This window comes from Trichomycterus rosablanca, chromosome 21 (genome assembly GCF_030014385.1).
Source record: "Trichomycterus rosablanca isolate fTriRos1 chromosome 21, fTriRos1.hap1, whole genome shotgun sequence".
Lineage (NCBI taxonomy): Eukaryota > Metazoa > Chordata > Actinopteri > Siluriformes > Trichomycteridae > Trichomycterus > Trichomycterus rosablanca.
Window position 1 is genome coordinate 6,827,588 of NC_086008.1, and position 11,960 is coordinate 6,839,547.

General features: G+C 39.9%; 1 protein-coding gene across 1 annotated transcript; it reads left to right on the forward strand.

Moving 5' to 3' along the window:
* The first annotated feature begins 2,332 nt into the window (after positions 1-2,332).
* Positions 2,333-10,738, forward strand: LOC134335465 (uncharacterized). Its single transcript, XM_063017996.1, has 8 exons — positions 2,333-2,462; positions 4,598-4,685; positions 5,759-7,410; positions 8,095-8,202; positions 8,333-8,578; positions 8,677-8,805; positions 10,300-10,425; positions 10,522-10,738. Exons 2-8 carry the CDS (start codon positions 4,631-4,633, stop codon positions 10,672-10,674), a joined length of 2,469 nt encoding a protein of 822 aa, XP_062874066.1. The 5' UTR covers positions 2,333-2,462; positions 4,598-4,630; the 3' UTR covers positions 10,675-10,738.
* The last annotated feature ends 1,222 nt before the right edge of the window (positions 10,739-11,960 follow it).

Below are 11,960 nucleotides of genomic sequence, written 5' to 3' on the forward strand. Positions count from 1 at the left end.
ATGATGCGTAGAAGCTGGTGTGTAGAAGGCCTTTGGGAAATAACGTCAAGATTATGCATTTTAGCGTTTTAGCGTTTACATTTATGGCATTTGCTTTTATCCAATGTGACTTACAATTGTGACCAAGTACAACTTGAGCAACTGAGGCAGTGGCAACATGGTGGTACTGAGGCTTAAACCATCAACCTACATTATTAGTCGAGTACTTTTTACTTGAATAAGATTTCTAAACGACACACTGTTTAGAGAGCAGCTAAAACTTACTAATGCTAACAACTACTGTAGTTAGATAATGCTCAACCAGATAAAGCTGTGCAGCTTGTCGTGGAAAAATAAGGTGAGATGATAAATGAAAACAAAGATTACAGTTGACTGGATTGGAGGAATTCATTGCCTTGATTGTGGGTTCCCACAGCAGTTGAATAGCAGAAGAACAAAAAGCAGAACTGTGGGTGTCTCTTTATATTGCTGTAGTCACATCACATTGGGTGTTGGACTTTGAAACCTCCATTTTGTGCTAACTGTTGATTCTTATCTGCTTACAACAGCTTAATGATTGCTTATCCTGTACTTTAGACTCCCCGTCACATCTCAAGCACGATATAACTAAGGATTTAAAGCACAAAACAGCATAAAACTAAAATTCAGGTTCTATCATCTAATTTTTCCATAACAAGCTGTATTAATCTAAGTGAGCATGGTCATTAAAATACGTACACATACTCTCACGCTGCATTGCAACACTGGTTAGGATGAGGGATTTTAGTGAACAAGGGACAATATTTCCATTATTACCCTTTAAACTGACTAAATGTCTATGCACTCTTAGCAAATGACTCCCTGAGGACTGTGTGTTCTAACAGTTAAATGTTTAATGCTTTTATTTAACCTACTGCCATATTGTTCGTTACCAGGCAGAGATCCATCACTGGCGTAACATATATAAGTGTGGGCGGCAACAGCGTCAACTGTTGCTTTACCATCAGCAGGACATCCTAGACATCAAGAAGTCGGCTACTCACTTTAGACAAGTGCTAGAAGAGCAGTCCATGGTTGAGGCTGGTACAGGAGCTAAAGTCGCAACTCCAGCTGAGGTAAATGCACTGCTTGACACCCTGCCCCTCACATACTGCCTCGCTATGAAAAGGTTCCCATATAATATGGCCTAAACACTGTGACTGAACTGAGGCTAAAGAGTGGGGCAGGACGAAGATTTATTTACAATTATTCACATCTCCGTGCTGAGTTGTGCTTATGGCTTATGGTATCCTGCTGTGTTATTGCTTATTTTCTGCAGGAGGGAAAGAGTTTTATCACCAAGCCTGGGATTACACCAGCTGCCAGAAATGAAGATAAGCCGCCGAGAGAGCACAGGAGGCAAGTGCCGGTTTTGTATTTCTATTGTCATGCATTAAACAGTGAGGTTTTAGTGTTCACCATTGGAGGCCATTGATGTCGGCTCATATATTTTGACATGCAGCCCAGAAGAGCTTGGAGATTTTGGAAGTACTGCAGTGCAGCATTTAGCACAAGCTGCTGTTGTGAATTATGTCACACGTCAGAGGCATGAGTCTGCAGCACTGGATTTGTATCCGTATCATGGCTCTCTGTACGTAGTCGTGCGCTGTAGTCCTTCACTGTTACAATGCAGCACTCAAAGTAATTACCCTGAGAGATGGGAAGAGTCAGGGAAATGGAGGGTAGTGAGAGTACAGTAGGGGGATGGATGGGAGGAGAGGCTAAGCGATTTGACACAGAAGGAGAGAGAGGAAAGTGAGCCGGAGGATATTAAAAGGGAAAAGAGGGCACCGCTGAAGAGATGTAGGCTCCACGCTGCTCCTGCAGCTCACTCCAGCACACTGCCATGCTCATAACGGTCCGCGAACAGTGATTTAGGGAGTGGCCGCAGTTTCTCCATGGGAGCTATGAAGCAAGACAGTCTAAAACATCACTGCCTGCTTGATTCTGTTGCTCTGCTGGCACTATGATGCCACCATACCAGCCATGAACGGGCCAGGGTATGTATTAAGACATCAGCCGTGTTCTATCTCTTTTTTTTCAGTCTGTCTTTCTCTCTCTTCTTTGCATGCAGAGCATTGTTTCTCAGAGTCTGCGTTTGCTCCATAATGAGAAAGAAAAGACCTGAGGGATTCCACCAGAGCGCAGTGCATTTCCACGCAGATCAATGCTTGCTTTCATGTGGGATGATAAAGCTGTTCTAACTGACACTCGTGTCGATAATCCGATCCTGCTGCAACGTGAAGCCATCAGGCCCAGTCTGACTGAGAGTTAACAAAGTTAGAGCTAACTTTACTTCTGCTTCTGCAGGTTTTTCACTAAAGCAGGCCTGAGGAAACTTCTGAAGTCAGAGGAAGTATGGACATTTGGGATGAAAAGAAGTTCCGGAGAACATTACTCTGCAGAACAGGCAAACCTACAAAAAGCAAGACCTAAAGACCAAGGTACAGGTAATCAAAAAAAATCTCAGTCATCCAGTACCCTCCCCACCTCAGACATAGCCAATCATGTCACAGAGGATTTGGCTGTTACAGGAATTGTGTCTGATTATTAGACAGCTGGACAGAGGGGCAGGTGACGGGATACTTCAGGTGATACATAGATATAACATAGTACCGCATACACACTATTCTATTACTGATAAGGGCAGTTGTAGTCTGGTGGTTAAGGTACTGGTCCAGTAATCACAAGGTTGCCGGTTCGTGTTAGGCGCCCAGGTGGCGCAGCGGGATATTCCGCTTGCACACCAGCACCGAGTTTCTGAACTCCCCGGTTCGAAACTCGGTGTTGCCACCGGTCGGCTGGGCGCCATCTAGCGGGCATAATTGGCAGTGCCTGCAGCAGATACTAATTGGCCACCATATCTGCAGGGTGGGGGCCAGACTATGTGTGGGTGGGTGGGTCTTCATACGCTGTGTAAGGACCCTGATTGGCAGAAGAGACGCCTGTGCAGAATGCAGGGGCGAGAAGAGGAGGGCTGTGCACGTGTCAGAAGAGGCGTGTACAGAGACGTGCTCTCCTCAGATGCAATCTGGTATCTCTCAGCAGCGGAAGACAAAATTGAGTGTGCTAAATTGGGGGAAAAAAAAAGAAGAAGGTTGCCAGTTCGAGCCTTACCACTGCCAGGTTGCCAGTGTTGGGCCCTTGAGCAAGGCCCTTAACCCTCAATTGCTTAGATTGTCACAACTGTAAGTCACTTTGAATAAAAGTGTCTGCTAAATGCCGAAAATGTAAACGTTAATGATTGTGAACAAGAGGAAGAGTGAAACGTTTGCCATGCTAGCTAGTCTAATCTTAATTCTTAAAGTAAACTTTTAGTGTAAGCCCTGTCGATATGCCCAGACAGAGATTAATTCTTCAATTATAGGAGTATAAGATGGCGGTGCATACAAATTACTCTGGCTAGTGCCCTTTTACTATACATGTCTTTCAAGTAATGAGGTTTTATGTTTTTAGTAGAAGAAATAGTGCCAATTGTATTTGTTTGGCAAGCATTAGTACAAAACAGTCACTAAAAACATTGGAAATATTTTGCTGGTTAAATTAAGGTGCAAGAGAAATTACAGATTACAAAATTACAAAAGATTTTTTTTTTTTAAATGTCCCAATTTTATTTGGAAATGGGCTCTGTCTTTGTACATCTAGCCACACATTGTTTTAATCTGCATTGTATTTTATCTGATCGTAAAGTCTTTGTTAGGACTATAATCCATTTTCAGTACTCTGCATCCTTTTTGCTGACTCATCCATCTTAATGTCTTAATGTCTGAACTTCCTGTTCATCCACCTGCTCAAGGAAATGTAGCTTAATCTGTGTTCTTTATCCAGATCTGACTGTAATAACTGAATTGTATTGATTTTAATATAATGCATTACAGGCCAACAGCATGTGGACATAGATCACATCCATTTATGCTTGCTAAAATGTCTCATTTTAAAACAATGGACATAAATATGGAGATGTATTCCCTACTGTTTTCTGGAAGGGCTTTTAATTAGATTAGGAACAAAATTAAAGAGCATTAGAAGAGTCCGACACTGCTGTTGGGCATTAAGGCCTGTTTACTGTTGGCATATTAATTTATAATAAAAGTGTCAGAAAAGTTCACCCAAACCAAGCTTGGCAACCCATCTCTTTATCCACCTTGCTTTGTTAATGGTGCTTATTTTTATAAGATCATTGTTTGCCATAGCTTTACCCAACCCAGGAAAAAGAGGTGTCAACCATTATTTATCCTCCACTAGACTTTAAAGTTTAAAGGCATTATGCATTGAAGTAAAGCATGTTTTCTTAAAATCAACCAAAACTAGTGTCAGGCACCTCATGGTCACAATTAATTTATCTTAAAGCTTAGACCTTTCCATCTTACAATAACAGTTTCCCCAGGCTAGCATTAGTATAACAGAAGATAAACAGATAGTGGCACACTGAAAGATAGCTCTTCTGTATGAATTGCTGGGTGCTCAGTGGCACAGCGGTCTAATAGACTAGTCCCACCGGTTCAGCCTGGCACTCTACACACAAAATTGGCTGTGTCTGTGGAAGGGGGGGACTTGATTCATCTCTTTATCGCTGCAGGGGCAACTCCTGCTGTCTTAATGAGGCACCAAGATGTGCAGTAGAAATACAGAGGAAGTAGGATGGTCTTTTATGTGTGCTGAGACTGGTGAGTGTAAACATGTGCACGTCAGCCTGCCGTTCCCTTTTAGCCAGCTTGGGTTTCATGAATCAGGTTGAGGTCACCAGAGTAAACAATGAAATTTAGCATATACAAATACAAAAGAATCATGGCTGTATGCTAAACTGTATGCTAAAAATAGCTAAACCCACTAATAGAATGATATCCTAATACACTGATCAGCCATAACATTAAAACCACCTCCTTGTTTCTACACTCACTGTCCATTTTATCCGCTCCACTTACCATAAAGAAACACTTTGTAGTTCTACAATTACTGACTGTAGTCCATCTGTTTCTCTACATACTTTTTTAGCCTGCTTTCACCCTGTTCTTTAATGGTCAGGACCCCCACAGAGCAGATATTATTTAGGTAGTGGATCATTCTCAGCACTGCAGTGACACTGACATGGTGGTGGTGTGTTAGTGTGTGTTGTGCTGGTATGAGTGGATCAGACACAGCAGCACTGCTGGAGTTTTTAAATACCATGTCCACTCACTGTCCACTCTATTAGACACTCCTACCTAGTTGGTCCACCTTGTAGATGTAAAGTCAGAGACGATCGCTCATCTATTGCTGCTGTTTGAGTTGGTCATCTTCTAGACCTTCATCAGTGGTCACAGGACGCTGCCCACGGGGCGCTGTTGGCTGGACATATTTTTGGTTGGTGGACTATTCTCAGTCCAGAAGTGACAGTGAGGTGTTTAAAAATGCCATCGGCATTGCTGTGTTTTATCCACTCATACCAGCACAACACACACTAACATGCCACCACCATGTCAGTGTCACTGCAGTGCTAAGAATGATCCACCACCCAAATAATAACTGCTCTGTGGTGACCATTAAAGAACAGCATGAAAGGGGGCTAACAAAGTATGTAGAGAAATAGATGGACTACAGTCAGTAATTGTAGAACTACAAAGTGCTCCTATATGGTAAGTGGAGCTGGTTTTAATGTTATGGCTTAATGTTATGGCTGATCAGTGCATATTTGGCCATAGATTGTAACAGTTTACACATTCCTTATTTACTGTAAATAATACTGCTCTTGTTCTTACAGAGAATGAAACTAAGAAGAAGGTACAGAGCTCTTTGCAGAAAAAGCAGCCTTGCGAGAATGTGAACCCATCCAACAAAAGTGAAATACACTCAGGAGAACAAATTCAATATTCTGCTCGGAAGCCCGTCAAAAATGAGCTTCATTTCACACCAGAACAGCATAAAATCTTAGATAGAGCCCCCACTGTTTCAAGTTTGTCATCTGACATTGATGAAGAGTTACCTTATGATTATGAGGACAGCCTTGATCAACCTGAAGAACAAACAAAAGCAAAGCTACAAAAGGAATACTCTGATTGTGAAAAATCAATAACTGATAATGTGACTTTCAACGTTCAAAACAGTCGAAGGTCTGAAGGTGCACTGAACAATAATCATGAGATTTGTGATGAGTCAAGGAGGACTAAGTCATACACAATTAAGTCGCAAGCATATGAGGCTGATTCAGCTTCAGTGGTCTCTGGAAACCTTAAAGAATCAGTCCAGGTTGTAAATATTGATATGAAAAGAGGTGAAGAAAGCCCATCTTGTGACGACAGCCTTTCAGAGATAGAGGATAAATCAGAGCCATTTTCACTTCAAAGTGAAGGACTTATGTGCTCAGACGAAGAGAGAGACGTCCTCGGTGAAGAAAAAAGTGACTTTTCTTTAGTTTATGCTGAAAAGTTCATTGTAGTCCCTAGGTCCTTTCCATATTCCTATCAGAATGAACCTAAAGTTAATTCTGGTGGGCATTCTCATGAGTCACCAGAGTCCAACCTTTCAGAGATCCTTTCTCCCGTGGATGAGGTCTTGACTTATGGAAGTGCAGAGCTTCCCTCAGTTAAAGGAGGAGGTGGATCAGGGCAACTTTCTAACAGTTTACCACCTCCTCCACCTGCCTTTGAGATCATCACCTGGACTAGTGAGGCCAATCCTCTAGCTCCACAGGACTTTGTTGAAGATACTTCCATTAATAGCGAGAACATACCTCCTCTGCCTGTGGACTTGTGTTTGAGCAAGAAAGACTTCAGGAGTCTGAGGGAAGTTGAGGATGACACTGATGCCATCTTTGAAGATAAGAGAAAAACGGTTCCTCCTGTATTGACCACAGAAACAGATCAGGAAGACGATGGTTCTGAATACACCAGCTCACTTCCTGTGGATGAGAGCAATGAAAGCCATGACCCTCTGTCCTCCTTTTGCATTGGTGACAAAGTTCTTGTCTGCAGCTCAAGACCAGGAGTACTGAAATACAAGGGACACGTTGCATTTGCAGGTGGATTCTGGGCTGGTGTTGCACTTGATAAACCCAATGGAAACCACAATGGAACATTCCGAGCTGTGAAATATTTCACATGTGAGAAGAACCATGGAGTTCTAGTGAGAGCTGAGGACATTTCCCATCTGCACAAAGAACACTGTAGTGATCTAGATACTGGTGCAGATGAGGATACTTTCTCAGATAAGGATCCCCCCAGTGACCAGAATGGAAAATATATGAACAAACCCTTTGAGAATAATCAAGGCAGACACGAGGATGGTCCTGGACATAATTTCTCAGGTTCAAACCAGATGTTTACACAAGAGCTGTATGAAAACGATGCACCCAAAGACAATACAAGTGCAGGTTTTTCAAGATCCAATATTTTTGATCCAACATCTCCATTAAAAGTGAGCCACTCTTATTGTATACAGATACTGATACTGATCAGCCATAACATTAAAACCACCTCCTTGTTTCTACACTCACTGTTCATTTTATCAGTCAAAGCCCCCCACAGGACCACCACAGAGCAGGTATTATTTAGTTAGTGGATCATTCTCAGCACTGCAGTGAAAATGACATGGTGGTGGTGTGTTAGTGTGTGTTGTGCTGGTATGAGTGGATCAGCAGCGCTGCTGGAGTTTTTTTAAAGTCTTGTCCACTCACTGTCCACTCTATCAGACACTCCTACCTAGTTGGTCCACCTTGTAGATGTAAAGTCAGAGACGATCGCTCATCTATTGCTGCTGTTTGAATTCTCAGTCCAGCAGTGACAGTGAGGTGTGAGAATGATCCACCACCCAAATAATACCTACTCTGTAGTGGTCCTGTGGGGGTCCTGACCATTGAAGAACGGTAAAAGAGGGCTAACAAAGCATGCAGAGAAACAGATGGACTACTGTCAGTAATTGTAGAACTACAAAGTGCTTCTATATGGTAAGTGGAGCTGAGAAAATGGACAATGTGTGTAGAAACAATGAGGTGGTTTTAATGTTATGGCTGATCAGTGTATACATTTAAGTGCTTTAGTATTAGAGAAGTTTACAATAAAAAAGTAGTATTTCATGTGTTGTGTACTTTTTCTGTTTTAGGTTGATCATAAGCTAGTTCATTGTAATGGGAAGAAAAACGACCTTGCTGACTCTGGTGCTCCAACTGAGAGGTTAACTGGCGAGATTTTAGCAGATGCTTTGAAAAATGTAAAAGCTGGATTTAAGAATTACATTAAAGCTAAACATGTTTACCCACTGTGTACTTTCATAAAATATTGACAATATTACCAATAATTACTGCCTATTTGTAAACCAATGTTTTGTTTTCTAAACTCAGGATTTTAAGAAAAAAGAACCCGGCAGTTTTATGACTCACAAACCATGTCTAATGGATCAGTGGCAGCAGGGGTATTCTGTAACGTCTCCTCAAATACAGATAAAGCCTCATGAGCACAGCATTGTCTACAGACTGGTGGACCTCACGGTTGAGATGCTCTGTGGCCAGGAAAACAAAGGCGCCCTTGATGCTTGTGATGCACCAAAGTATTTAGTAGATGATAAGGGCCGAAATACCTACAGAAAGGTCAGTAGTGTCTACTTTATTAAAATTGTTTTATTTATTGCTGTCTGTGTGTAACTTACTATGTTCTTAAATAAACATGCAGCTTATCCCCTCTTTAGGTCCTGTTTCATTTAGCATCTGATATTCTACACGAGATTTGTGAAATGAAAGGCATTTTCCAGAAAACTGTGGATAAATCAGTGATGTCAGTCCTACAGACAAGCCACATATCAGTAGACATGTTAAAGGTAAGATTAATATTAGGAATTTTGGAGTTTTGTGTTATCAGTGAATCACTGAAATCATTAAGACAGATTATTTCACCTTGCTGTTTAGTTTTCTATTCTAACTGATAGGCTGATGCTATTTGTAATTATAGAAATTATGCTAATTAGCTAAAAGGTAATTGCAGGTAAAAAAAATAATAATAATTGATTCAGGAAACAGTTAATTCACACCCACATAAAAAGCATAATTACCCTTTTGTTCAACCAATTAATCAAATTTATTGAATATGCCAATTTAGCTAATTCATCATTAGTCTTGAAACATACATTCTCATAAGGCAGCAGAGTAAATATTTCAGTGGAGCTTAGAAGAAAATTAAATATATCTCTCTGAAATAGCTATAAAGCTATTTCCAAGGCTCTATGACTCCAAAATTCAAATCACAGAAAAAGAGATTATATCCAAATGCTGAAAACATTGGTGAAAGACCCAGAACTGGTCTCAGTAACAACTAACTCAGGAAGTCACCAAAGATCCCAGGCTAAAAATCTAAAACATTCAAAGAATTTCAAATATTATGAGCCTGAAGTCAGTGTTCATGACCACGCAACATGAAAAAGACAAGGTACAAATTAGATTAACAGAATAGCAGCAAGAATGAAACCACTGTTATCCAGCAGAAACCTGAATGTACCTAATGTTAATAATAGATTAATGATTCCACTAGAATAAAATGTAAGGTCATCTGTTCATGAAGCAACTGAGTTAAGCTGAGTTAGAACATTGAGTAAATACAAAAGCAAATATCCACCAAGTTAAATCAGTTCATCTTGACACAAGTTTGTTGTAGAAGTTTGTTGTAGGTTGGGTTATTCACCACCAGCTCAGACTGAAGAAGTCACTTGGATGAGTGACGAAACGTATATCTACAACAAACTTGTGTCCAGATGAACTGATTCAACTTTGTGGAGAATGCATCAAGAGCAAATAGCACATCTGAATGGTTAATTATTTATTTAACATTGAATAAAAGACACTTCAGTGTCACAGCTGTTAGTTCCTTTAAGTAAGAAATGCTGATGAATGATCTAAACTAATTATAATTGTACATACTCATTGGCATTTGTTTTTTCATTGCATTGTTTTGTTTTAGTGGAATGTTCTGGAATATTAACACAGTGCATGATGGTTGCATCATGGTAAAAAAAAAAAAGGCTCAGCTAACGTTTTCTAATAATTATTGAAATGTTAATAGTAAATGTTAAGATTATTCAATGTTTAACAAAAAATACTTTTGATTCACCCTATTCAAACTTTAACAACCATAACAGATGTTGTATGTTATTTATATAAAAATGTTTACAGATTTTTTCTATGGGATTAATGAAGTGATCTATCTATCTATACAAAACTCTCTCATTATAAATAGTCTACAGGATTTTACATCTTCTTATTTTCATGAAAATAAAGAGAGAAGTGAAATAGTTAAATATGAAATCTTTATACCAATACAGGCTGCTGTAAGAAGAGAAATCCAGAAAGTGCTTAATCTGGAACGCACTGATCAACAAATGACAGAGATGCTACAAACACTGTGCAAATACTGGAATGCTAAGAGGGACAGAGTCGACCACATTCTGGTTCGTAAAGCGCTATTAATGTTAATAGGAATTAATATCATAGCTTCTGGCTACTTTAAATATTATCAGTAACATGCACATTTAATCTTTTCATAGATTCAGGAACTTTACAGTGAGGAGAAACAGTGGGTGGATTACAGTGCTGACCAGATAACTGTGAAATTTCAACTGGCCGAGGAAATTTTCACCCTTCTACTTGATGATACTATGTCAGTTCTTAATCTCATAAACATAGCAGGAAACAAATGATTTTTATGTCACATGTTTATCATGTTGTTTGATAGAATAAAGATTTGATATGAATCTTTTGTGTGCACAGTATTCCAATTTAAATAAATTTAATTAAATTGAAGTATGTATTTGTAATCAGGACTCATTTCTTATTTAAGCTTTGGTAAATTTTTACCAAGGTTGAAGTTCAACCCAGGAGGCACAACATTCCTTTTTAAAATGCCTTGCTATTTATGTGAATCCATGATGCCAGTCACATGGTCAAGATTGCCAGTTCCTACAGCTAAAATAACAATCCCTGATTGTGGGAAAAGTTTTGTTTCTGCTCATAAGGTTCAACATTTTTGCACCAGACTAATCGCTGATCCTTATGGCCAAACAGTTCCAGTTTTGCTGCTGCACTTTAAGTTTGGAACTTCCATACATTACTCCCAATGGTGTTTCTAGGGATGTTTAAGGTGACATTGCAGTATTAACTAAATATTCTGCTACTACATCAAAATACTACAGCATTCATTTTCTTTATTTATTTCTTGTATATCTTAACTTGTAAATACCTCTTCTAAAGCAAAATGACAGAGCTTCAGTAGTACATCACAGGGCAACACACAGATTAACCTTTTAAAGGTCTGCCTAACCATTTGGTTAGCTTACTTTGAGTCTAAAAAGTTGGGGGAAAATAATCTATATTAGCAGTGGTAAAATACGCTAGCACACCAGAGCTGGGATTTCGAATACATCGTATCGAATCTCAGCTCTGCCATCCGGCTGGGCTGGGAGGCCATATGAACAACGTTTGGCTGCTGTTCATACAGGATAGGGAGCCGGATAGGGACTCCTCATAACTGCTGGCTGATTGATGGCGTCTGTACAGATAATAATAATGCTGATCGGGGTTGGTTTCCGTACACAAAGCTGATCCATATATGAACTCGCCTAGTGCAGGTGAAAAAATGCAGTCGGCTACTGCACACGTGTCGGAGGGGACGTGTGTCAGTTCGCTCTCCTCTACTGGTGCGGGGGTCAGCACCAGTAGAGAGGAAGCAAAACGCAATTGGGTAAAAATTGGACGCACTACAAATCGGGAGAAAAGGGGAGAAATGCATTAAAAAAAAAGTATTTAAGTAATCATGTTTGGGATGTATCCACTCCTTGGTTGACTGTTAACTGTTTGTTATTGGTTAAGTCCCAAGAAACTCAGAAATGCAAAGAAATCATTTTTAAACATTATTTTCTTGGTGATACCTTTAAAGGGCTAAGTCACTTTAAACTAGGGGCAATTTAGAGAAATACTGTATATAAAG

What these genes read in the sequence shown, in the direction of transcription:
- LOC134335465 (XM_063017996.1), top strand. Translation starts at nt 4,631, where the DNA reads ATGTGCAGTAGAAATACAGAGGAAGTAGGATGGTCTTTTATGTGTGCT. An exon ending in TATCAGTAGACATGTTAAAG is followed by an intron (nt 8,806 to 10,299) that starts GTAAGATTAATA and finishes ATACCAATACAG; the next exon opens with GCTGCTGTAAGAAGAGAAAT. An exon ending in ACAGAGTCGACCACATTCTG is followed by an intron (nt 10,426 to 10,521) that starts GTTCGTAAAGCG and finishes ATCTTTTCATAG; the next exon opens with ATTCAGGAACTTTACAGTGA.